At 37.7% G+C, this 27,268-nt stretch overlaps 2 protein-coding genes across 4 annotated transcripts in view; both read left to right on the top strand.

Moving 5' to 3' along the window:
* The window catches only part of LOC118895014 (SAM domain-containing protein SAMSN-1), a 124,826-nt gene extending 105,045 nt beyond the window's left edge, over positions 1–19,781 (top strand). For all 3 annotated transcript variants that reach the window (XM_036851874.1, XM_036851875.1, XM_036851876.1), the window contains 5 exons: positions 1,370–1,499; positions 3,808–3,959; positions 6,099–6,305; positions 8,245–8,395; positions 19,242–19,781. In XM_036851874.1, the coding sequence (XP_036707769.1) occupies positions 1,370–1,499; positions 3,808–3,959; positions 6,099–6,305; positions 8,245–8,395; positions 19,242–19,444 (843 nt within the window). In that variant the 3' untranslated portion in view covers positions 19,445–19,781. The remainder of the gene's footprint in view (positions 1–1,369; positions 1,500–3,807; positions 3,960–6,098; positions 6,306–8,244; positions 8,396–19,241) is intronic.
* A 5,084-nt stretch (positions 19,782–24,865) lies between these two features.
* LOC118894052 (glucose-6-phosphatase 3-like) lies at positions 24,866–26,813 on the top strand. The gene is given in 3 exon segments (XM_036849709.1): positions 24,866–24,953; positions 25,623–25,935; positions 25,937–26,813. Coding segments are annotated over 3 exon segments (1,278 nt in total).
* The last annotated feature ends 455 nt before the right edge of the window (positions 26,814–27,268 follow it).

The following is a 27,268-nucleotide window of genomic DNA, read 5'->3' as shown; positions in this document are numbered from 1 at the left end:
CCTGAGCTGGCTCCAGTCTACTTCTCTGAGCTCACATCCTAATACTCTCCTTGCTCTCACTCAGCTCCAGCTACCCTGGCCTTGTTGTTTTCCCCTGCATAACCCAAGCTAACTCTGAGTTTAGTTATTTTGTTCTTGCTATTTCTTTTGCTTGGAAAACTGTCTCCAAATCTTCATATAAGTCACATCTTCTTATCATTCAGGTCAAGAATTCAGAGACTCTATTACCTTATGGAGGAGGTCTTTGGAGGCTATTCCCTCTAAATCAGTCAACCTTCCTTCAACCCTAATCCGAGTAGCTAATCCTCTCACATCACCCAGTTTTATTTCCTTCATAGCACTTATTATTCTCTGAAATTGTCTTGCTCACTTTGTTTACACAAACCTCCCCAAACACTACAAACACACACACACACACACACACACACACACACAGCCTGACAAACTAAGATGTACCTCATTAAAGATAGGACCCTGTATATTGTTTCCCATGATATCTCCAGTTCCCAAAACAATGCCAGGTACTTAGAAGGTGTTCTACAAACTTGTGTCGAATGACTGAACAAATGAATAAAAGAATGGATAAAAGCAGAGAACCAAACTGAGCATATATCATATGTATAGTCTGAAGTTTTACCAATGTTTAGAAATGCTCAAAAATGAGGAATATTGAATCATATTTTGATGAATATTAAGAAATTCATAGGCTTTGTTGAAACTATCTAAACATGGAAAACATTTGAGATGTTTTCAAGCAGATGTAATTTCTTTTGAAATTGTCTGTCTTTCCTAATTTTATGCAAGATGTGCTTTTCACTTGACTAGGTGGCAAGCACCATATGAGATTTGTAAAGCTTCTTAGATAAGCTTTGCTTTAGAATTGCAAAGTGTGTATGTTTTATTCATATCTAGTGGTCTGGTAGGGTGCAAATAACTGACACGAAGCAACTATGCAGAGTTTAAACTTGTAATATCAGATCTCAAAGGATTAGTAACGGTGGTAAATAGATGATAAGGAGAACATGAAGAAATAAAAGTGCTTTAACAGATAAAGCACAGATGTTAATAAATCTAGCATTTCTGATTAAATAGTCTTGATACGATATTCATCCTAACTACAAAAATAAACTTTATAATTTCAGTTAAATTCCAAAATGTGGGCTGTTTCATCTAAAGAATTTTTCCCACTATACCACAAAATGTTATGCTTGAAATTGAGCTAAAGATTCATGACACTCATATTTTATGCTGATGTATTCCTAAGTATTTTATTGCTAAAATATGACTTGTTTGTTAAATCAATGCACACAGTGAAAGTCTCCAAGGAAATCAGTTCTTTGCATTTAACCTCTGATATGATTTTCTGAAGGATGGGGAAGATGGAGAGGATGCCTTCCCTTATCGGAACAGTGATCCCACGATTGGAACCCATACAGAGAAGAGCTCCCTCAAAGCCAGTGACTCCATGGACAGTCTCTACAGTGCGCGGAGCTCATCAAGTAAAGCTATAAAATAAGTGACAAGAGTCTAGATGGGAGATCTGGGTTAAGTTAATTAAAAACAACAGATTTATTTCTCTTGGGCTTGTTTGTCAAAATTTCACCAAGGTTCCAACTACTTGATAAGAGAAGTAGTGAAAATGTAGGATGTGTTGAATCTATAGCAATGCTATTGTCTAAAATAATACCTAATATATTAGAATTATGGATTATTTTGAAACTTTTAGCACTGTGGTCAGCAAGGCTCTTGGGGATATGCCTCAAAAAGATCATATTGCACGATTAAATCAGAATCCCTACAATAAAGTGTCCTGGGGAGAACTGACATTATTTTGAGTCCAAATTTTTTAAATGACTTGAAGTATTCAGGAAAGTAAAATCCTGTTTTCTCTTTTTCATTCCCTTTCTTCCCCCCTCCACATACTCCTTCCTTTCCTTTTCTCTTCCTTCCTTTCTTCCTTCCCTCTCTCCCTACCTCCTCCCTCCTTCCCTTCCTTTCTTTCTTTCTTCCTTTTTTCTTTCTTTCTTTTGTTTTCTTTCATTTTTTCATTTTTTCTTTATTCCTTCCCTGTCCTGCCCTCTGTCACGTTTTCCTTCCTTTCCTTTCCTTTTTTTCCTGAAATATTCTGAAAAGAGCAGGACATCTGCATCAGTTCTAACGTTTACATTTTAGGTTTCCATTCAGCATTAGCCGGTAAAGAGTGAAGTAGCATGTAAATACTAAATAATAGGAATATCACCAATTAGTGACAAAAAGGAATCAGCATGTGTTCAATAAGAATTTTCTAAAAACATTGTTTCTACCAAAGAAGTCACTCAGGCTTCAGTCACATGTCCTGCTACAATATTTGAATGCAACTACTAATACTACAGGGTGCCTTATAATTTTTTTATATGCACACTGTTACTCATCCCTCTAATCTTTTCAGGGCTTTTAAATGTTTTTTGCAAAGTTTATTTTCCATTTCATTTAAAATCAACTGCTTCTGTTATCTGAAGATGGATCACAAAGACCAGATGCTGCAAATATCCTGAATTGTATTCCTACTTTCCTACTGGCTGTAGAACAGTTATTTTGTGAAGAAAAAGCTAATACAGAAGCATTTGAGGGATATATTTTTGCATGTGTGAAATTCAGATTTCATTAATATTCATTTCTGCTGGAAGTTTTAAAATTCAAATGTGTAATGCCAAATATGGGTAGAATTTTATAACTTGAATACACCGTGAAAAGCCAGGGACTGGAGTGGTCATGGAAGGGAGGGTGTGAGGAGATGGGGGGGTCTACTTAGCTGTTATCATAAACAACTTAATTTCTGTGACTAGATGCAACTCACCTTTCTTTTACACCAGTCCACATTTAAAAAAAAAAAAAAAAATGGAGAATCGCTAAGGCTCTTTCTCTTATTTCTATACTTATTTGAAAGAATGGCAGAGATACTGGGGCTGTTCCCTCATGAAGCAGAGCACTGAAAGGCCACACTGAAGGAAAAAGTGAGGTGACAAGTGAGAGCAGGAGGGAGACTCAGAGTTACTTCCACTGGGAGCCATTCTTGCCCCCAGGCAGGCAGGAAAAATGGAATCTCTTTTTTTCCCCCCTTGAGGTTCAAAATCAGAAAGGAAGAGGGCCAGAGAGCAAGGATTTGGAGCCGTTTAAAAAGCCCAGTTTAGAACAATTTTCAGCAGTTTAGGAGTACAGACATTGGAACACACTTCCTCTTTCCCTGACGCTCACGCAACAAGCAAAAATGCTACCTTTTATACACAGAGATGTTGCCTCAAAATGGCTTTTGGTACACAACAGGAAGTCTGAGACACTATTTTTGCTACATTGTGATAAGTTGTAGGGAAGCTTGTGGTCTTATGCTTTGACCATTCCTGATCAATAGCACACAAAGATCAAACTGTCGCTATAGGTTCCTGCCTTTGTTTACATGTACAAAATTAATTATCTGGCTTGTACAGGGAATTAAGTCTATACTGTCTGCCTCTTTAGCAAGTATCCAATGCTCAAAGCACTGTGCTACTGGATCAGATGATAGAGACTGAAGTAAGAGTGTTTGGGTTGGTGGTAGCGGAAAGAATGGTCAGGTTGACTGGAAAAAGATCAGAAATGGCTCAGAGGACAGAAGTCCCTGGTGGAAAACGACTGGGAGGCAGAAACAGGGATCGGTCACTTAGAGCCGCCTCAGGAGGCTGGCATCCAGTGCTTCGGCATTATTCCTGCTTAGTTGTTATGTCCAGGTGATGGTTCAGAATGTTATGAACCTTCAGTGAGAACTATTAACCTCTGCTTTGCCTTTATCAGGTGGAATAACAAGCTGTTCAGACGGTACAAGTAACCGGGACAGCTTTCGACTCGACGATGATGGTCCCTACTCCGGACCATTCTGTGGCCGTGCCCGCGTACATACCAGTTTCACACCGAGCCCTTATGACACTGACTCCCTCAAAATCAAGGTGTGTGCACATCATATCGGCATTCTGTATGGTTTGTCTAGGGCTGGGTGTATGATCATTTTCAGGAAGTGCAAGTATGGGGAACTAGGGGGTGAGCGCGTTCTTCCCAATAGGAGAACCGGGGACTGGTGCACTACGGCAGGAGTTCAGACAAAACATGAGAGGTAGGGTAGGGGGATCAGTGTTTTGAGGCTCTTTGCAAAAGTTGCATTATGTACATAATATAGAATCTGAGCTTATTCGGGAAGAAGGAATTGTCTACATTTTTCTGAAAACCCAAATCCTCACAAGTTGCTGGAGGTGCCCAGTTCTACCTGAAGCCAAGGAGAGGGAGAGAAAATGGAAATATCAGGCAAGAGCCCAGCAGAGCAAACGCTTTGGGAACCTGACTTGGCCAGGCAACTTCAATACTTAAGTCAATACTTGCAAATGGCATGAGTAACCTGACAACTTTCTCTCAGTGATATTCCCTCCTGAATTCCCTTTTTTTATTCTTATCCTCTTTGTTCATTTTCTTTTGCTGTGAGGGCTTCACAACACAAAGGTTGCACCACCGTTTGTGCTGCCTAAGGGGACATTTGTGGAGCTCGAGTAGGACACAATAAGGAATCCCACAGACTCACTGGGTATTGAATACTGTTGTTCACCATCCAGGGTCTTATCTGAAATGAAATTGGATTTTTGTTTGTGATCTGTGGGCTTACCTGTAATGTATATTTTTTAACAAGTTTAAAGGATAATAAGAAGGCTGTAGCATAGGACTGCCATACTTTGAAACTTCCCCCAGAGCTTCTGGGGATTTTCTAGGTCTGCTTAGCTGATCCCATCTAGCCTAGGATTTGATTCCCTATAGTTAAAGACAGGAAAAACTAGGCGAACAGCTCATAGGGTCTGAAGGGCAGACTATCATAAATTGGAAAGACCAGATCTTTTAATCACATTGAATTCTACTGTTACAAATAAAATCCATGTTTTAGATGGAAGAAAACACATTCACAGAGCAGCAGAAAAAAATATTTTTAGTAGCAGACTTAATGCTTTGTTTGAGGCTAGACCCCTAAAATGGCAAAAATATCAGAATCTATAATGTCATCTCTGAGGTAGAAAGCTGTAAGTCTCAAAGGAGTAACTATGACACAAATGTAGACACTGTATTTGCATAAAAATCAACTCTCTTTACAAAAAAATACCCTGTGGAGTTTTCTACTCTTGCCAATAACTCCTGCAGTCTTAGTCTTAGATGTGAATAAAGAGACAGACCAACTGGTTTGTCTATCCCAATGCATTTCATTCATACTTCAATCCAAAGTTTGCTGTGGAGCTCAATCTAAGTGTTAAATAAGTAATTAGTAATGAATTATTAATTAATCTAGGATAATTAGCTTAATTTATCCTTAGTGCATATATACTTTTGTTACATATTTGCTATGTACAAAGTTCTGAACATTTTCATTATTTTAGATGGATACAATACTTGAGGTGGATTTATTTCACACTGTAGATGAATTTTTCAGATGAACTAGAAGCACAGACACAGTCATAGACTTGTCTTTCTTCCCCTTCCTTACTTGGGACCCCCTCCAGGAATGATAGCTTGAGCTTTGCTACATATATATTGTTTTGACAGGATAAATAAAAAGAGCATTATCTTTGAGTTCAAACAACTTAGGCTTGAGTTCTGGTTCTGCCACTAACTTCTTGTAAGCTATTGGGAAATTATTTAATGCTTGCATTTCTTTTTCTGTAATATTTAGAGTAATAATGACACCTCGCATATATATCTAAGAGGTGTGTTGTGGGCATAAAATGACTAAATGAATGCAAAAGTGTTTTGTAAACTATAGGATGCTCTACAAATATAAGTTGTTAAGTTGATATGATACCAGAAACATAAACACATCATCAAATACATTTAGGAGCCTTTCTTCAAGCATGTTGGGGTTTTCTTCAATATTACTAGTAAATAGTTTCCTTAAACTTTTAAAAGAAATTTCCTCTTAGATTTATTTTTAACTAACTCTAAACCCCCTTAGTGTAATGCCCTCATTATTCTAATTTTCAATGATTCCATTCTTTCTACCAATTGTCATGAACACCAGAGTTCTCTGAAATCTAATTTGTATATTTCTTTGTCTTTAGAAAGGAGATATCATAGACATTATCTGCAAAACGCCAATGGGGATGTGGACAGGAATGTTGAACAATAAGGTGGGAAACTTCAAATTTATTTATGTGGATGTCATCTCAGAAGAAGAAGCAGCCCCCAAGAAAATAAAGGCACACAGAAGGAGTGGAAAGGAAAAACCTAAGACTCTGCAGGAGTTCTTAGAGAGGATTCACCTTCAGGTTAGCAAACCTATGGCCTGTTTGATTTTGGTGGCATACGGATGGAGTAATTGAGAATGGGTCAGTGTTTGTGTAGTTAAAAAATACATGACTTACAGAAAGGGAAAATCTGTTTTCCAAAAACAGTTTATATATACCCTTTATTACTTTTATTATGTGAGGACAGATCTTGATATAACATCCTTTGGACTAAACTCTAATGGTACTTAGCAGTCGCAGTAGAGATTAGGTTGAGAAAGTGCAGTGAAAAATGAAATATACTTGGGAGAATAAAAGGCCCAGAGAAAACATGTAATGAGAATGATAAAGAGAATGTAAAGAGTGAAGGTAAAGATTCAGAGAATTGAAAGGAGAAATGAAAAGAAAATTGTATTTTCTATAGAGCAGAGATCAAAAGCAAGTCAAGAGAAGATAACTAAATTAATTGTTTTTAAAGTAATTTGTTAGGAAACAGTGATCATTAAGCCCTCATAATGATTGTGTTAAGAAAACTGTGTTGTCTATATTTAAAATCAAATTATCTTCTTGTTACACGAGAAAAATTTTTATGAAATATCTATGTTGTTAAATGGCATGTACATACAATATGCCTAGCCTCACTCAGTTTACTGTTTTGCAATCCATTTCTAAAATTAACACAGCAGTACTTTGATAGTTTTCAAAATTCATCAAGACACTAGCCAATTAATCTTTCCTTAACTGCTTTTCCTGAATTATCTAGTTGCATTCTTGTCTGTAGACACATTACATAGGCCTTTCAATATTGCTATTGGTGTCCCCCAAATGGGGTACTCCTTGGAGGAAGCACAAGTTTGAATCCTGCTTCAGCTACTTGTTTGTTCTGTGACCTATGAAAAAACCAAGGTCTAAGGAAGTGAAATACCTTACTCAAGAACCCACAGTTAGTTACATCAGGATGGGGATTTTTTTTTTTTTTTTTTCTGTTCTAACTCAGTGCTCCTTCTAGGACACATCATTTTTAAAGGAGCTGAATTGCTGCTCCTTCTTTCCCTTTTTTTAAAATAAATAAAGGGCTAGTAATAAGTTCTTTCTGATTACTTACAACTTTTATACCTCCTCTTACTCAATTTTAGTAACTAAAATAAGGATATTGAAATTATGATCAAGTAAAATGGGAGGAATATCTGAGAAAGTTGAAAAGCATTCAAATTCACTTTGCATTTCTATTGTTAGAGAGAACAGAAGTTACATAAATAACATAACAGACTTTGAAATCAGAAGCCTATGAATTTTAAACTAATTTATATTGATGCAAATGATGGGCAAAATATACATGATAAGAAACGGAAACAATACTTTTCCCAACCACAGTGCTTTCATGCTTAATGAAAGCTTTTAAATAAATAGAAAGTCTGAGATTCCTTAGGTTTCTATAATGCCTTTCAACCAAAATGCTAAGTATACTTTTTTATATAAATTGGGTCTGTTTCAAATTCATTTTTTAACCTACTCCAAGAAGTCAATGAGGGTAGATGATTTTGCAACCAAGCAAACAAGAAAAGATATAGATCCAGAAATATTATTATAATATACTGTATTAGAGGCATTTTATTGATAGACATAATAACATACTAGCTTTGTCAATTTCACTATTTGAGAAGTGAAGAATTGCCAAATGGGATGAATGATCCAGCTATTTAATTGATCCATGATTTAGCATTGTATAGCTTAAGGTAGTCATTTCTTCTTTACATTTGTCCTTCCAGAAGGTGAGAACTGTACAACAAACAAACTGTTTAAATGCCCCCAAGTTCATATGTGGAAAACTAGTACAAATAAAATAAAGTTAAGCAAAAGTTCTGTTGGCACCTTTGGTTTCCATGCATTCCTACACTTTCTTTTTAAATCTAAAGAGAACTAAAAATAAAATATTTGAATCTGGCTAGCTTATATTATACATATTTTTTCTTCCCCACAGGAATACACCTCAACACTTTTGCTCAATGGTTACGAGACCCTAGAAGATTTAAAGGATATAAAAGAGAGTCATCTCATTGAATTAAACATTAAAAACCCAGAAGATAGGATGAGGCTACTATCAGCTGCTGAAAATCTTCTTGATGAAGAAAGTAAGTATGCACACCTACTCTTCTCCCTAGCTGAGAATCACAGTTTAATGTAAACAGTAAGATCATTAAAAACAAAGCCCCAGTTTTATTTACTGAGAATCATATAAAGCATTCTTTCCAATAAAATAAGTATTTTCTTATACATTTGGAAACAACAACTCTGGTCAAATATATCATTAGAAAGAGGGCCTTCTTTTTCCTTACTGGATTCAGAAAACAAAAGGGCTTTTCTGGATACCTCATTTAAATTCTGCAGAGCTATTAATTTACACACAAGTGGATGTCCACATTCCCAAAAACTGAGGGAGTTAGAAACAAATATTTAGTGACAGCATGAGCCATTAGTGAGAAATGTCATATGCAACTTCTGTAGAACAGCACAGAGCATGGCTCTGAGCTAATGAGCCTTTGCGCCACACAAGAAAATGTGTTTCATTACCATAGAGTCACATCTTGTAAGTGTTTACAGTATTCTTTCAAAATGCTATAATAGCTTGCAAAAATATTCAGCACTTACTTTTATTATCTGAGATGGTTCTCTGTATTTGTAAGTATAAACTAAAGATGGAGTAACACATGTAGATTCCCTTGAATATTGTCTACGCTAACTGGATTTGTAAAGATGGGATAGCTTTTGTTTTTACAACTGCCCAATCTGAGCATTCTTCTTATTAAATCTGGCCAGGCTCCCAAAACTCTGAGCTCAGGGAGTGCCAAACTCTGCAAGGAGTATTTTGTTAGAAAATAGGGGGAAAGGTGTCTAATTTTAAAGGAGAAAAAGAACTTAGATCATCTAATCCAACCTTCTCTTTCACAAGGAATATTAATAATAATCATTCATTATTCTTTGAACATGTTCTCTGACTAAAACTTTGAGCCAAGATCTTTACATTTATTTTCTTCTTTAATGCTCTCCACAACTCTGTGAGCTAGTATCATCCCTATTTTTATAATGAGAAATTGAGAAGATAAGCAACTTGTCCAAGCTCACGCACTTAGTGAATTAGAAAGCTAGCACCAGTGTTTGTGATGCTATGTTATACTTTCTTACACAGCCCAGCTTGAGAGTAAAGAGGAAAGTTCCATTTAGGACCCAGGTCTCCTGACTGTCCCTTCGTGAGCTTTCCTATATCCTCCCTCATATGCCTCACAAAATGGCATAGTTGAACTGCACATGGGTATTATACACTGGCCTTTTATCTAGTGAGAATTAATTTACTTTTTTAGAAACTGTACCTTACTTAATCCTTACTTACTGTCTTGAGTTTGCATAGATCCTCATCCTTTTCAAAGAGTTTTCACATGCATCACTAATTTGACACCCACAGAATTGATTTCGTCCTTTGGCCTAGGAGTTTGTATGCGTTCTTTGAAGTTGTGGAGGCTAGGAGATGCAGAAGAGAGGGGAATCGGGTCACAGAGGCAGACAGAGGTCAAACTTAAGAAAGTAGCCTATTTCCTCAAAAGTACAAGCCAAAACAAAACTGATCAGTGTAAACTGGTGTAACAATATCTTCAAAGGAAATGAGGCAGTTTCTTTCACATCTCGTCATTTCAGAACGTGGATCCTCACTAAGCAATATTACGCTGAGAAATGGATTCTGTAGAGCTCTTGTAGTTGATAATTTTCAGTGTCATTGTCAATACACTCCAAAATAAGCTGATGCTGAAGTAGAGGGAGGAAGAAGAGTATTTTTTGAGCACTTGTAAATAATTGCTTTTTGTCTACAATAACATCCATGTAGGTATTTTGCCCATTTTATAGATGAGAACATATTTCAGAGATGAATTTCAAAGAGGCCAAACAGCTAGATTAGTAGCAGAGTTGGAGTTTTAATCAAAGGCAGTCTACTCTAAAAATCCAAGTTCTTTCTTCCACACATACAAACTGATAAATATGAATAGAACAGTGACTATTTGAAAATTCAAGTTTTCTACTTGGTCAATTTTCCCAAGAGCTTCAGTTCAGTTTTCCGTCTCAGAAAGTGGAAGTTAATATTTAAGTGAGAACGGAAACTTTGCGACAGCATGACGCCCTGAAAGGTGAAAGGCTACTATGGCCTCATTGAGACAAGATTTGTGAATGGAAGGGGCCAGAAAGCTATGGGAAACAGGGCTTTCAGCCATACAAGTGTGCTCAGCAGAGACCCACAGAGGGAAGCTCAGTCCAGTGCCAAAGGCATGGGCCACTGAAGGCCTCCCTCATCGCCCATCTACTTTCTATGTTAACAAAAGAATAATAATTTATGGATGATATCATATTAGAGCTAGGTATAATTTTAAAAACCGTCTGACCCAAATTCTTCCTATACAAGATGGGGAAACTAAAACTAGAGTAGTTAAGTGGCCTTCTCAAGGTCACATACCTAGAACCCAGTCTCCTAAATCTATTAGAAACACATTCTGCTACGCCCTGGTCTCTGAAAACAAAAGACAGTATCTCCAAAGCATGATGTGACTTTCCATGTTTGACCTAAAAAAGTAAAAATTCCCTGAATTATTTCTCTTTATAAAACTTCAGAAAACAGTACTTGAAGGTCACTAGAGGTTGATCATTTAAGAATATCCAGTAATGTACAAACATACACACACTGAGCCAAATTCTGGGAGATGAAAAATGGACAAAATGTAGATTCGACCTGTGTTTGTTGTCAACACACAACCCTGAGATTTTTCTTCCTTTAATCTTACCGGTCTAAAGTAGTATTAGAATATACATGTCAAAAAGATGCATATTGCATGTTAGGCTATTCTGACTGAAAGCTATTTATCTTATATGAAACTGCTTTGCTCAAGAAATAAAGAAGAATGACTTCTATTTGTTGATAAGATGGTGAGTTCTGATGATTCGGCACCATGCTGCTGCATGCTTATTTTTATCTATTCTCTACTCTGTGAATCATATCTTCTACAACCATGCTAAAGATTAAATGCACAACCTTCATGTACCTTGAATGATAAAGACCTTGAATGTGTGGTTGTATAAAACTGAGACGTTATTAAAAACAAATGCATGTCATAGTCATAGGTTAAAAATAGTTAGCTTTTTTTGTGTGTGTAAGAATGGGGTATGCAAATTGGCCAGGATTTTATGTATGCATTTTATTTTGATCACTGAATAATGTCAGTTTGGGGAATGTCAATAAATTCCTAGTTTAGAGTTTCATTGCTTCTTAGGTTGGAAACTGGAAAGTTTTGCTTTGCTTATCATTCAATATAAAAATTGAGCAGAGTGGGCCCCTGTTTTGAGGGCAGGAGTTAAAGCTTTGAGATTAGGTAGAAAAGACCACAAGCTCCATGTGAGCCTTTAATACATCTAGAGGGACCAAGAGGATGGGGGATGGAACAGGGACAAACAGAAATCTAAGACTTAGAGCAAGCAATTTCCCTGTTCTCTTAGGCCAAAATAGATAGCATTGTACCCACTCTGACCTTGAAAATGTTAACCGGATTAAACTTTTTTAGGTCACTACTTGACAGGAGGTAAAGATGCTTCTCCAAGAAGCTGACAGTAGGGCTGGCGAGTGGTGTTAGGGCTGATCACAGTATTACCTCTGGAGTAGAATAATGACTTTGGGTTCTGCAATCCCAGGCAAGACCAGTACAGAGAGAGATATTCTGAATTTGTTCTCCTGTTGCATTAGAACTGAGCAGAATTAGGCTACTGGCTCCTTCAGCTGGGAATCTAGATGAGGTTAGAAGGAGAAGAAAAATTAGGGTGAAGTACTCGGCTCTTGAAGGAGCAAAAGAGCAGAATCTGTTTATTTTGTGCACATTAGATTTTCTCTGTTTATCTTCTGAATTTTAAAATTGTTTGTTCACTTTCAATAAATATTCCCAGCAAGGAAAAAAGAGAACAGAGAATATATGTGTGTGTGTTTTTCCATAAACACAACCTTCAAAACCCCTTTGCCTTGCTGAGAAATGGCTCTTTAAAATAATAAGATAGGTAACTGCTGTTTATAGTTAAACAGCTCTTTTTATTCTGAACTTGTTTCTCTTTGCCTACATTTAGAAGCACTTTGATGTGTCTGAAAAGTGTGTCTATGAGAACGTGTACTATTGTCCTTGGGGAAAACAGGTGATGGAAATATCTTGTTTTCCCCATAACAGAGGGATAATTAAAATTTAAATTGAAAACCAAAAACCACTTAGTAACAGAATAAACAAACTATACTAGAATGTGTCTATAACATATTGGAGCTTACTACCTGCAACCCTTGTTTGCAGTGTTCAGTGAGGAGGAAGGGGGAGGGTGGGTTGTGTGTCAGGCTGTCGACGCCAGCTGTGGTCACAGCAGCCCCTCATTGCTCAGCTATCCCCAGTTGTGTCTTCCTGCCTGCCTCCCTGCCCCAAACGATACAGGGCAAATGGTAAGGCCCAGCCAGGAGCCTGGAACATGAGCTGCCAGCAGGGGAGGCTTGTAGCTATGCCAAGCAGCAGTCCAGCAGTCGGCCTGACAGTGTGCCAGGGTAGCCTGGTGCATTAGCCCCTGACATGCGTGCCTGGCGTTTCCAACCCACTTGCCGTATGATTTGGATCTAGATTCAAGAAATGTGAGGCCTTTAAGAAAATATATGCTAACTATCCACAGAGACAGAGAAGGCACCCAGGCAATTTACATTTATGTATTTATAAATATGCATTTAATATCTATTTCTAGTCATAGAAATTTTGCTTTATGAAATTTACTTTCTTCAGATTGTTTTGGTTTTACCCCCTAAGATTGAAATTATGTTAGATGCCATATTCTGTATAATACAAAGAACAATAAAATGAAATAGAAACATTTTGTACTTCAACCAGAGAACAATCTCCAGAGGAAAGAGTTCATAGAATTTTCACCTCAGTCACTTATAATGTCTGTACATGTAGGGCATTCCTGTACTTGTTTTTATATTGCACTGTGATTGTGTACTAGGCATGGCTTTGTAGTGTTTACCCTGACCAAACAAGACCGAATTCTCTATTACCATGTACCTTCCCAAAGCCCCTAGCACCACACTTTGCATTGAGTGGATGGATAACAGATGCCTTGTAGAATGTATACATGTTGAATGAGGGAGTGAAGAGATCTGCAAATAGTGAGCAAAACTTTTTTCTCTTTATAAAACTTAAAGTCCCCTGCAATCCCACTTTACACACAAAAGTTTTTGTAACGGGCAGGTGGGTGTTGGTATGTGTTGTCAAGATTCGTTTTATGTGTACGCTAACCATGTGTGCATGTGAGTGTGCAAGTGTGTAAATGAGTACGTTTCTAGAAGGAGATAATGTAAAAACTGCCAAAGTTTAAAATGTGCATTCTTTTTTATGCAGAAACTTCAGTTTTAGGAATTTGATTAATTTCTACAAATGCATAAAAACACTAGCTAAACTACGAGGAGTTTCATTAAAAACTAAAACCAGTGTGAACTTCCATCAGTAATTAATTTGTTATAAATAAATTAAGATATATGTGAACAATAAAATAGTAGGAAAATATTAGGAGAATGAAATGCATACTGACATGAAGATGTCCGAAACATATTAAGTGGTAAAAGCAAATTGTAGATCAGTAATATGCAAGGTAATGTTATTTTTGCCAAATAACAATACATTTTAAAATAATGAAGTTAGGTTATTTTTTCACTATGTCAAGTAAACAGGATTAATTTAACCTGTAAGAAATACGATATTGACTTTCCAAGGCCCCTAATTTAGCAATAGAATAATAGTCTTTAATATTATTTGGTCATTATCAAAATAGTCCAATGTGACAACAACTCAACCACGGGTAAATATTTCCTGGGACCAAAGCCTCTCATGGAGCTGTGTGCTTGAGTGAAGTGGCAGCCTAATGGTGCTGTCCCTGTCGGTGCTGAGTGATTGGATCTTGAGTGAGTGTTCCTCTACCCTACTGAAGGAGCCAGCAGAGTGGAGTGGAAGTTGTTGTGAGTGTAAGTGAAAAGATGTACATCTCATTAGAGAGGAGACTATAATGCTAGGCTGCAAAGAGAGGTCTGCAAACAGAGGGAGAGTCATTTCAACTCCATATTCTCTCATGGCCTCGGGCAAACAGCAACTGGTTGGTTTCCCGTGAAGACATTCCTGTTTTCAGTTTGTTTTTGTTGTTTTTCCAAAAGGTGGGTAGCTATTCAAATGAAATAAATACCAAATAGTCACTAAATAGAAAATTAAAATATTCAGGTAATTTAAGGACAGATAGAATAAGAAATAGTTAAGAGTTACACCATGTTGCCTACTGAATGTTTCTCCATGGACAATGCTACCTCTGGACAAATAAATATAGCCATAGTTATCTGGAGAGTGCTTGAGTTTTGGTTTGATGACTCATGTGGAGCTACCAATGAGGATGAGATTTTGAGCCATCCTAAGATGTGATTTAAGCCCGGTTTTTCCTCTTTGGAGATGGTACCAGGCTAGAGAAAAAGAGGAGGATAATACAAAGACCCAAGAGGTATCTTCATTTGAATTTCAACAAATTTCTTACTTGATCTTCTTTAGTTCATATTTCCTTTAATTAATCTAAATATTACATTCTTTTTATTAAACACATTGTTTATGGAGCACTTTCATTGGTCAGCTATTCTCCAGTGCCCTCCGGATTGCATTACTTTATAATATTGTACTTGGCCTAAAGAACAGAGGCTTCATACCTAAGGAAAACAAGATAGTAAAGTCAAAATCTGGAATATTTGGGTAAAGAAAACTGGGAAAGTCAAAAACTAGTAGTTTACATTTTGTATTAAATCTTTAACTTTCTAATACATGAATATAGGGCAGATTTTTCTCCTTAGGGCATGAGAACATTTTCCCAGCAATAGGATTCTAGTTTGATTTCTTTAAAGCTTCCTTCATGTTTAGTATAATTGAGATTGCCTATTTTTTATAATTGAGATTGCCTAATTATTTTATGAATAATTATATTAGTTCTCTTATGTTCTAATCACATGCCACTTTTTATCTCCCTTGATGACTATCTTATGTTGAACCATGGGCTTTATACAATTCCATAAAAATTTTGGTAAGAAATAAAGTATTTTAGTATTCAAATTAGTTCTTTATGACAAAATATCTCCTAAATAATTTTTTCTTAACATAATTATTTTATTTTTATTACATAAAGTACAGAATTGTTTGGGGCTGCTTTCTGTACTCCTATCATGCCTGCTGTTAGCTGGTAGCAGTATGATATACCCTTTTTCAAATTATTTACTAATTCTCCAATATACCCAGATTTTTAAAATGTACAGCTTTGGGGATATTTGCAAACCATTCAGGGGCTTTATTAAAAAATGGTACCGTTTTATTTTTTTTTGTACTTTATTAAAATAAAATGTAAAATGTATATGATCCAGAAATATAGAGGAACTCTATCTAAAATTTTAACACTCATTTGTGAATTATATGATATCTCTATGTTTTTACATAATTTTAATAATAGAAAAATTATATATAATAATTTTTTAACTTAACATATTATCAGAAATATTTTGGTATAAAAAGATGCACTCAGATATCCTACAGCTAGTCTGTAATTTTGTAGGCAAACTGTTTCTTATTCCAATGTGTTACTTGCCTGGTTAGCTCAGATGATTGGACCATGGGACAAAATTGATGAAGGTTATAGTTTCAATTTCTAGGTAGGTCGGTTAGCTTTATTCGGCTTCATGGCCACATGAAGGGACTAAATGACTTAGAAAGAACATGTGGAGGTATTAGTGTGAATTCATCTCCTCTGCTGGAAAAACCACCCATAGCAGAAGACCTAGGTTTGTGCCAATCCCTAAGTCATTAGCGTCAAGATGAAAAAAAAAACAAGAAGAGGAAAATCTTGACCCTCCAAATACAAAAACTGAATGCTAGATAGCTTTCATTTCCATAATGTAATTTACTGACCTGCCTTTTCTTTTTATAGTTACAGTTGAGGGGTTCCAGCTGATCACCTGCCTAAAATTACTGCAAGCCTGGTGGGAAGCTTTTGAGGAGGCATAGTCATGTTTTCATTTCATTAGGAAATCATTTAGCAAATTGCTGCTGTTCTGTAAATTACTGTGCTGCATAACTTCCATACTGAGAAACTATTTCCTTTTTCCGTAAAAATTGCAGATGAAAGGTTTCTACAATAAATAACCTGTATTGAAAACAAACCATTCCTAGAATTTGGAGAATGTGATAACAGCATTTCTCAGGTGGAAATAAAAACAAATACATTTTGTTACTAATATTTTTTAAAATAACACATTCTCTGTTTAAAGTTAGATTTATTGTTTGTTTACTTTGTTACTCTTTGAGGTGAATGTATAGTGGCTTCTGAGGATGAAATCACAAACTAAGTATCTATTTTTTGAAAGGAAAAGAGCTAATTTTGGAAATCAGAGTTCTTTAAACCTAAGTTTTATATCTTGAAGAGAGCCCCGCCATCAGTAATCAACCTAAATAGAACACGGTGTTGGGAGCAGTTTTCATTATGCCAAGTCCAAATGTTTAGGATGTCAGTCTGTGGGTAGGAACTCAGTTCTTTCAATTTTGTCTTGAGGTAATGGGCCCAAATATAAACTGGGGATATACAGCCTTATCCCCACAGCCATTCTGACTAAGAGGAGCACATTCCAAATATGGAGATCACTGCTGATGTGGCAGGAAGTATTGCAAAAAGACTGATTCCTCTGGCCTTTTCCGGAAACATTTGGCTAATGGAACACAGAGCTGGCTCTTTCATTTCAGTGGCTGTAAGACCGAAAAGCAAAGGAAGAGGAGAAAGCTTTTCCTTAAAGAATGAGGTCCCATTTCAGTGCTGCCTTTTCATAAATGAAGGACTTGGAAACAAAAATGAATGACTGATACTCATAAAGACTAGCCAATATTAAGTAGATTCCCCCAAACCTGAAGGTCATTATAACTAATAAAGAGAAAATGCTTCATGATAGCTAACATTTTAAAATAACAAGCACAATAGGTGTATATTAAGTTAAAGGTCCTTATACCTAGAACTAGTTATAACATCACTAGACTTAAATTTGTGCTACTTGAGTCCACAGTTAAATAAAGTTGTGACAAATGTGGAGAAGATTAAGAAGAATGGCATAAATGTGGTTTCATCGTTGCAAATGAAAACTTTGAGGAAAAGGTTAAAAGAACTGTTATGATTCATTTTGAAAATGAGTGGACTAAGAAATTTTTATCATTTTTTCCAACCTTTATCAACTTGTGTTTCCCATATAAACCACAGAATACAGAAAATAATTTAAGTGACTCTTTTCTCAATTCCTCCATGAAAGGTACATAACTAGTACCATTGTAGATACATTGACGAGAACTTAATTCATTACGTACAAGGATGTTGAGGCACCAGGGCTTAATTCTCTCTTGTAATAGAGGTTGATAACAATTGGATACACAGTGGACCATAAACTAATGTTGGCAAGATATCTGAAGCCTAGAAAATGCATTTAAAAGCAGAAGATGTGTAGACAAGATAAAGGGTAGATTTCCAAAAGATAAATTACTTAAGAGTCTATTGAGGAAAATTATACAATTACACAATTTCCTTCTTCCAAGGATTTTGAAGTTTGGATTTACTTTATTCTCACTGGAAGGGGATGAAGTGCATAGCCTCTGAAGGCAGAGGTCTTAATCCACCCTGAAATGTATGTTCTTCCAATGTAGGGCTATTCAAATGTCCAAAGTGGAGAAGCCCCAAGGTTAGAAGGGGAAATAGCAAGACATGCTGATACAGCTGAGAGGTAGTAGCCTAAGATCCATCTCCTTTCCTTGAAACCCATCTCATGATACAGAGAAACATGTGTTTACTGCTGTCAGGCAATGCAAAGAAAGAAACTTCACATTGAAAATGAGAACACTGATGCTTAATATTCTTGAGGAGAGTAAAACTATAGGGCTGCTTAGGTTCTTTAAAAATATCTTTCGTTACATCGCTAATGTTATTTTTTTTTCTAAAAACATAATGCCTGTTGAATCCAGAATACTGCCTTGATGACACAGAATTACCACTCTGAATATAAATAATTGTTATTCAGAACTATAAACAACGATGTAGCAGACAAACTATAAAAGGCAGATTCAATGGACATAGTGTTTCTATCTAAAAGCAACCTGGGGAATTCCCTGGAGGTTCAGTGCTTAGGACTCGGTGCGGTACTTTCACTGCCATGGCCCGGGTTCAATCCTTGGTGGGGGAACTAATATCCCGCAAGCCACGTGGCACAGCTAAAAAAGTTAAAAAAATAAAAGCAGCTTGGTTTCTATGTCTACTTTTCTGATGAATGCAAACATAGGAAAATTCTGGATACTCTTAAGTTTTATTAGTTAAATTCCAGGTTATTGAAATCCTATTGTATATTGTTGCTCATAGTGATTTTTTATTCATTAATCCACATTATCATGATTCTAGAATTGTTCGCGAAGATCACTATCGACTTGGATTGTACATTTAAACTACAAATGACTTCTTCTAATGTTACTTTAAGGAGTATTTGGACAAGGCATCAGTCACACTGTGGATGCAATCTGCTTTCTCTGGCAACTTGTTATTAATGTAAAATGAGAGTCCATATTGATCTTCACTTATGTAAGCTATTCACATGAACTCCATGAAACTGCAAGTGAGCAACAAAGGGAAAACTTTGTCTTCTAAGAAAACAGTGGTTTGAATACTTGAGTTCAAACAACTCTTTTATAATAAACAAACATATTGTTTACTTACAGAATTTTCAATTGTAATGAAGTCAAGTTTGGAACAGTTAAAATAGCTCAAAGATGAATGAGTATATGAACAAAACTTTTCTTGGCTTTGCCTAACTGCTGCCCTCTTTTCCATTTACAGCTATTCAGGAGCAAGAAAATGAATCCGTGTCCCTATCCTTAAGCCCAGACATCTCCTTAAATAAGTCACAGTTAGATGACTGCCCAAGGGACTCTGGTTGTTATATCTCATCAGAAAATTCAGATAATGGTAAAGAAGATCTGGAGTCTGAAAATCTGTCCGACATGGTACAGAAGATTACTATCACAGAGCCAAGCGACTGAATACATATTATCAACTTTACATCTACAAATGTGTTCTATTTTAACTCTTCTTGAACTATCAATAAAAGATCAAAAAGGAGAGGAAGGGAAGTTATTTGCAGATACAACCTGAAGTTAAAATGTTTTAATAGGAATGATTGTACATAAAAGCTCATATCTCTAATATTCCCAATTATTGTAAATAATATATATATTTATCATTTTAAATGCTACGTGTTAAAATTTCACTTACCTGTATCAGAAAAAGGATAGCGTAAGTTTTTGGTATGTGCGACATAAGCCTTATTTGGCTTTATTTTATAAGTGCAAAATGATTCTGCAAAAAAAAAAAAAAAAACCTTCCTTTTTTTATACCTGCCAGTTTTGAATTTGTGTATATCGTTGAATGAATAGTAACAGAGCATGTGTCTGTTTAACTAATTGTCCAAGCAAAGTGTGAGTTAATATTGGAGACATTTTATCCTGATCCACATTGGAGTTTTAGTAATTATTTTTTGTTGATTTCTTCACTGTTATCTGTATGAAAGTATAGATAATGATATATTGTCAATTCTGATTTAGTAAAACTAATTTTAATAATTGTACAGATTTTTCATCTTTAAGTGTAAATATTTTTAATTTTGAAATACCCTAATTTTAATAATAAAAAGAACTATATGCATTTGGTATTTTCCAGACTAGTGTTACTTAAAGTATATTCATCTTAGAACTTTAGACAAAATATCTCCTACCAGACAAGGTTTTATAGTCAGTTCTCACTTTTATATATATATATATATATATATATATATAAATATATATACAATTTCCAAATCAATTACCTCACCTCAGCCTCTCTCCTGAACCCCAGATCTGTGTTATCCAACTTCCTGAATACTTGTATGTATTACCTCAGGCTGCCATAACAAAACACCATAGACTGAGTGGCTTAAACAATAGAAATTTACTTCTCACAGTTTCAGAAGATAGAAGTCCAAGATCAAGTTGCCAGCATGGTTGGGTTCTGGTGAGACCTCTCTTCCTGGCTTGCAGATAGCCTCCAACATGGCAGAGAGAGACAGCAAGCTCTCTAGTATTTCTTTTTATAAGGGCATTAATCCCATCATGTGGTCTCCACCCTCATGACCTAATCTAAACCTAATTATCTCCCAAAGACCCCATCTCCAAATACCATACACTGGGGTTTAGAGCTTCAACATCTGAACTTAAGGGGATGGGGGGAGGCACAATTCAGTCCACTGCACTCTAAGAAGCTTCAACTCAACTTACCTAAATTCTTGATTTTCTCTGCAAATTTGTCTCTCCTGTTTTATTCCCAATCTACCTCTCTCTTTAACAGTACCAACCTCCGGCCAGTTACCCAAAGCAGAAAATAATTTCTTGCTTCATCTTACATGTATCCTTTTCATACAGATTCAATAAGTAATCAAGCCCTATGGATCCTACCTCTAGAAATGCTTTCATATTCATGGCTTTCTATCTATTCCCATAGTTGCTGTCTTGCTTTAGAACCTCATAATCTCACGTGTGAAATGATGCAATAATTTTCCAACTGACTTCTATTCTATCAATGCCTTACCTTCTAATCTATCCTCCACATGATCTCCAGAATGAGCTTCTAATACAAAATTAAATCACATACTTCCCAGCTTAAAATTTTCTGATGGCTTTTCATTGTCTTTAGTATAATATTTAAACCTTCAGGGATATAGAAAATCCTTCCCAACAATTTTTAACCTACCCTTTGAGTCATATCTTTCCTCTCCCACTCTCACTCTACATTCTCCAGCCAAAATAATCTACTTGCAATGCCCTGAATTCACTATTCCCTTGGCAACTTTTCTTATGTTATTTATTTTCCTGGAGTGGCTCCTGCTATTTTCTATATCCAGAATCCACCCTCTGTTTTCTGTCTTGAGACTCACCACCAAAGTCACTTAACTCTGTGAAGCCTTCCATGATTCCTTTTGGTGTTCTCCTCTTTGTGTTTCCATAGCAACTTGTACCTCTGTTGGTTACAATACTTATCATGTTATACTTTATTTATTATGACACTTGCCCTTCCATGAGACTGTAATCTCCTTGTGACAGAGATTAATTTGTTTAGTCTTTTTAATCTCTGGTGTAATACCACGTACAGAGTGGGCATTTAGGAATTGTTTGCTGGAGGGCATTAAATATAATGATTATTCCCATACAACACATTCCATATTTATGTTTAAATCAATCTACTGAATCTATAGGTAAATGCCTTCCAAAGTGACCTAAAAGTTTTTTTAAATAAATAAAACATAACGCCTTAGGAAAAATCAGGAAACACAAAGTGTTATTTCAAATTCTGGGGGACAACATTACACTGTTAATCTCTAGCATATTTTTCCAGATCCATGAGAGTTAATCCCAGATGTAGTGCCCAGGTCAGGAGTAAAGCACATGTCTCTTTCTGTTCTTCCCTCTCCACAGCAGGAAATCATGTTCCAATTTCAAATTTCCAATATGCTGGCTCCATCATGGCCCCACTCCTGAGGACTACTACTTCAAAGAGATTATTCTAGGGCCTCCTTGGACATGGCACAACCACTGACCGTAATTTTTAAACTTTAATCAACCTGCTGCCTCAGGGAGGTCAAGATAGTATAGCTTCTTTGTGAAGATGCCAGGAAATTGTAGGTTGGGAAGCATGTAAGGAACTTCCTGATTGTAAAATGGTGGATCTCACCTGTGAAACATCCTCAGCCACAACTTCAATCCCTTCCAGATGAAGGTACCAATCAAGAATTTAGGGAAATACTTTTGAGCAGAAGTGCTGCAGAGGCCTTGAGGAGACTGAAGCAGAGGAAGAGAAATTGGATTCATGCAAAGAGAGGAGAAAGGAGGAAAGTGAAGACACCTTGAGGTTGCACTTGCTGGTAGGATGGCCCCATCATGGAGCACAGAACCAAAAAAGGACACTGTAGCAGAAGTACATATTGGGAGCACTGCTGCCTTTACTTTACCTACTCAATCCCTGCAGCTCTAGCCTCACCTTCCTTAGGTTTTTCTCTTGACCATGGAAAGCTGGATAAAGAGGAGTGGAAAGGCAATAAATAGGTCATCCAAGGTTGTGAGGTAGTTGAGAGACTTAGACCTTCCACTATTGGCTGGGAGAGAGACACGAGTCCGAGTCTTTTAAGGGTAGATGTGAAGGTGGTTCAAGGATTGACATTTTAATGTTTACCAGATGATTACACTGGCTTAGGCTGAAACCTGGTGAGAGAACCAGTCTCACTCATTTATTTAATCACTCAACAATATTTAGACATGGAATATATATGCTGCCCAAGACTATGCCATAAAAACCCTTTGGATCAGATAATCTGCATCACAATCTCGCCACAGCCTCTCCATTGGAACCAGCTGAGTCTCTCAGTTTAGAAAGGTTGTAAAACTGTTCTGGAATGCAATGATTATTCTGATCCCAGGGACAGCCTATATTTACAGATTCAAGTTTGTTGTGACAGTATGCATGGTTAGAGAAATTTTATTTCAGGTAAATGGATAAAATCTTTATAATACTTTTTTGATAAGAGCAAAAATTAGATGATTTAAATTCTGGTTTCCTCCCCCCCACCATTCTATTGCTGATATAAACAGGAATGTATCTTCACCCTGAAGTATTTTATCAGAAGCTTTTTAAAATCAATTAAATTGTAAAAAGAATTCATTAAGAAATAAAATAACTTTTGAAACTTCTAAAATGACAGCGAGCTAAAAATTTTCAGCTTTTAGACACTGTCCAATTCTCTGAGGTTACAGTCAAGTGCTTTGCAACTTCCTGAGTGAGGCCAAATTGATGACATTTCATGTTGAGAAACTTCCGTTACAGGCATAAGTTCTGAGAAAAATAATATGATGAAATTTTAGATACTCCATCACCCCACACACATACCCACTTCCATCTCCCCACCACCGATAAAGAAAATTGTATAACTCATCAGCATGCAGACTTCAAGTACTCTTTCATAAAAGTGGGTAGTCATGTTAAAATTATGTAAAGGTTGAAAGCAAAATGAATAGGGACTAAATACAGGCAACAGAACAGCAGTTTCTAAATTTGACCAGGTTTTTTGGCTATGGAAATAAGACAGAAGTAACCCTCACTTTATGCTACCTCCTATCTTACTACTGAATTCATCTCATCACACCCAGTGTTGACCTAAACACATTGACTGGAGATCCTGATTTGAGGACTGTGCGACTTTGGGTAGGTCACTTATTCTCTGAGCTTAGCTTTTTCCCTCTACAAAATATATATAATTATAGTACTAATATTCCATGTTATCTTGTGGATTAAATGAGATAATGTGTTCAAAGCACCAGCACAATGCATGCAGTATGTGCATAAAAACTGATATCTGAACATAAAATCAAAGCAGTGCACATGCTACCATAATACTGGCATGGTTTTGTAGCTATGAAATACTTCAGACACAGATGTCCGAGGGCTAAGACAAATGTGCTGTCCAGCAGCAATGAGAGAGAGTCAGCTGATTTAACAGACCTTTACAGATTCATGACCATTTTGTCATGACAGAATATTTCTTTGTTTACTCCTGGCAGTTTAGGAAGAGGCTATATTGTATTTAGCTCTGATTCCTCACTCTTGTCACATGATAGGGATAATCATTTTTGAAGAATAAATGATTAAATATATAAATGAATGCCTATATTAAATAAATAAAAGGTTTGGGGTTATTATTGCACCTTAGGTCCTGGTCTTTACAGTACAGAGTCACAGCCGAGTGTGCTATAGCCAACAAAGAAGCCCTTAGGAAGATACCCTAAATGTAAGACTTAAATATTTGCAAAGTTTATGGGCATTTGGGCAAATGATCTATCATGGGAAATCAAAGAGCAGAGACAGGCTACCAGGAAAATATGAGCTTTTCATTACTCCCCCTTTCCTACTCCATCACGCAAACTTCTCACATACACAGAGTATCAATGTGTCTGTGTGATATTATAAATTAAGAAGCCAAGACAAAAGCACCTAAAAAATGTAACATTAGTATGTTCAGAGATTTCTTTTGACCTCTGGGGGCCCCGGTGAGCCTGAGTGCAAAGCACCATTTCCTCACAGGGAAGAGGTGAAATCCTGATGCACAGGCTAAAGGCATGGTTTTCCTCTCTGAGTTCTTGGGCACTAGGCCAAGTGAATGGGCAGGAATCATTCCATTTGCAGAGTAAAATGGGGTGAAAAGCACTTCTGGCACACTTTGTCCATATAAATTATACTTGTTTGCAATTCATCAACTCCTTCTCTCCTTTATATCCATATGTAATGTAAAGGATCATCTTTCTCTGAAGCTCCATAATGATGCACAGCTCAAAAATGTGATAGAATCAGCTAGAAGAGAGCAGATGGGAGCTTTTTTCCCCAATATGCATATTCATAAAAAAAATAGAGAACTCAACAAAAGGAGATACAGAAGTACTTGTACCCGGGGGCTGCAGAGACTTATGTATAATAGTAAGTTGGTTTTCTGCCACTATTCATTCTTGAAACCTTTACTCATTCATTCCTGCAGTAATCACTGAAAATGCTCTGGGAAAAAGTCTGTCTCTCTATATAACACCAAATATATTTCCCTTTGGATTTTTATTGTACCTTAGAATCCATGATTCAGGAAGAAATGGTTAAATATTTTACTAGACAAATATAATTAGAAGGCAAACTATGGAAAGGGGAGGGGCAAGGCGAGCTTAGACCTGGGAGGAAGTGTGACTTTGACTGTGCTATGTGTAAGAATTCTCAAGCCTTTGGGGACGACTCATCAAAATCAAGAGGCTTATCTGTCAGCCTCCAGATCAACAGCAGATGAATTCAAGCAGGAGAGTCTTGGGCTGGGGAAGGAAGGCGTGGACCGATTTGCCAGCTGTGTGTGCAAACTTAGGGTCCTGCTTCAGCACCGACCTGGGATGCCTGGTTGCCTGGAGCAGGGGTTGTCCCTAGCCTTCTCTCCAAGAGATCTTGAAATATCTAGGAAGGTAGTGGTGCTGGAGGAGAAAGCTCCGGTCTGGAAGGAATCTTGGCCCTTGATATTACATATCCATCTTCACAGCAGCAAAGGAGGGACCCTGGACACATCACCAACCCTCTGATCAAACCCTGGCCGGGCCGGCCCCTTGGTTGCCACAGAGTCCACACTGGGCCAGGGCATCGCGATGGCCGAGGTGCTGCAGAACCAGCTGCCCTGGTTAGAGAACGTGTGGCTTTGGGTCAACTTTCTGGGCGACCCCAAGAGCGTTTTTCCGTTCTACTTCCCCGCGGCCTACTAGGCCTCTCGCTGGGTGGGCATTGCAGAGCTCTGGATCAGCCTCATCACCAAGTGGCTTGACCTTGTCTTCATGTGGTTTCTGTTCAGAGGCAAGCCCTTTTGGTGGGTCCATGAGTCTGGGTACTACAGTCAGGCTCCAGCCCAGGTTCACCGGTTCCCCTCTTCTTGTGAAACTGAGCCCTTCCGGACACTGTAAGATCACAGGAGCAGCTCTCTGGCCCATAAGGATGGCCATCTCTTCCCAGGTGGCCACTCGGACCCACAGCCGCTGGGTGAGGGTGATACCTAGCTTGGCTTATTGCACCTTCCTGCTGGCAGTTGGCTTGTCCCAGGTCTTCCTCTTAGCACATTTCCCTCACCAGGTGTTGGCTGGCCTAATAACTGGTGCTGTCCTGGGCTGGCTGATGACCACCCCCCAGCTGCCCACAGAGCGGGAGCTAAGCTTCTATGGGTTGAGCTCGCTGGCCCTCTTGCTGGGTGCCAGCCTCATCTGTTGGACCCTCTTTACACTGGGCCTGGATCTTTCTTGGTCCATCAACCTGGCGTCTAAGTGGTGTGAGCGGCCTGAGTGGGTGCACTTGGACAGCTGGCCCTTTGCCTCTCTGAGCCGCGACTCAGGGGCCGCCCTGAGGGGTCTGGGCATTGCCCTTCACTCCCCCTGCTATGCCCAGGTGCAGCGGGCATACCTGGGACACGCCCAGAAGCTAGCCAGCCTTGTGCTGGCCACGGGGCTGCTGGGCCCCCTGGACCGGCTGGGCTACACCCCTCAGATCAGCCTTTTCTACATCTTCAATTTCCTCAAGCACACCCTCTGGCCATGCCTGGTCCTGGTCCTCGTGCCCTGGCTGGTGCACACGTTCAGTGCCCAGGAAGCACCACCCATCCGCTCTTCCTACTCTAGGCGCCACCTACTGCCACTCTCCCTGTCACAAAGCCCACACTCTGTGACCTCCAGAATCTGGGAGGCAGCCCCATCCCCTTCCAGCCCCCAACAGGCCCCTCTCATCTTGAATTTTCTACTTTTCCCACCACCCGGTCTCAGCCCCAAATAAGGGCCTTCTCTCTCCCAGGAAGGCTGGTCCTCCTCCTGCCCTCCCAAGTCCCCAAAGAGCAAAGGCAACAGCAAGACCAGTGGTTTCTGTAACGCTGTGAGGAGCTCAGAGCAGCCCTAATAAAGCCCTTCCACAGCTCTGGGGAAAAAAAAAAAAAAAGACAAACTATGTAAAAAAGTGAAGACTTCGGTGTTCCTTTAGCAGTACGGATTACAGATATTTAAAAGCGCACTGTTATACCAAACTGTATAGTAATGAACCGCCTGGATGGCATTTAGCTATGTGGTTTTTTTCCCCTAGGTACTTTTTATTTTAATTGGGGTATAGTTATTTTACAATGTTGTGTTAGTTTCTACTGTACAGCGAAGTTGAGTTCCTCATGCTATACAGCAAGTTCTCATTAGCTGTCTATTTTATACACATCAGTGTATATATGTTAATCTCAGTCTCCCAAT

This window comes from Balaenoptera musculus, chromosome 4, assembly GCF_009873245.2.
Source record: "Balaenoptera musculus isolate JJ_BM4_2016_0621 chromosome 4, mBalMus1.pri.v3, whole genome shotgun sequence".
In the NCBI taxonomy this organism is placed as follows: Eukaryota; Metazoa; Chordata; class Mammalia; order Artiodactyla; family Balaenopteridae; genus Balaenoptera; species Balaenoptera musculus.
The sequence above is the reverse complement of the archived record's forward strand: the minus strand, read 5'-3'. Positions and strand labels throughout refer to the sequence as shown.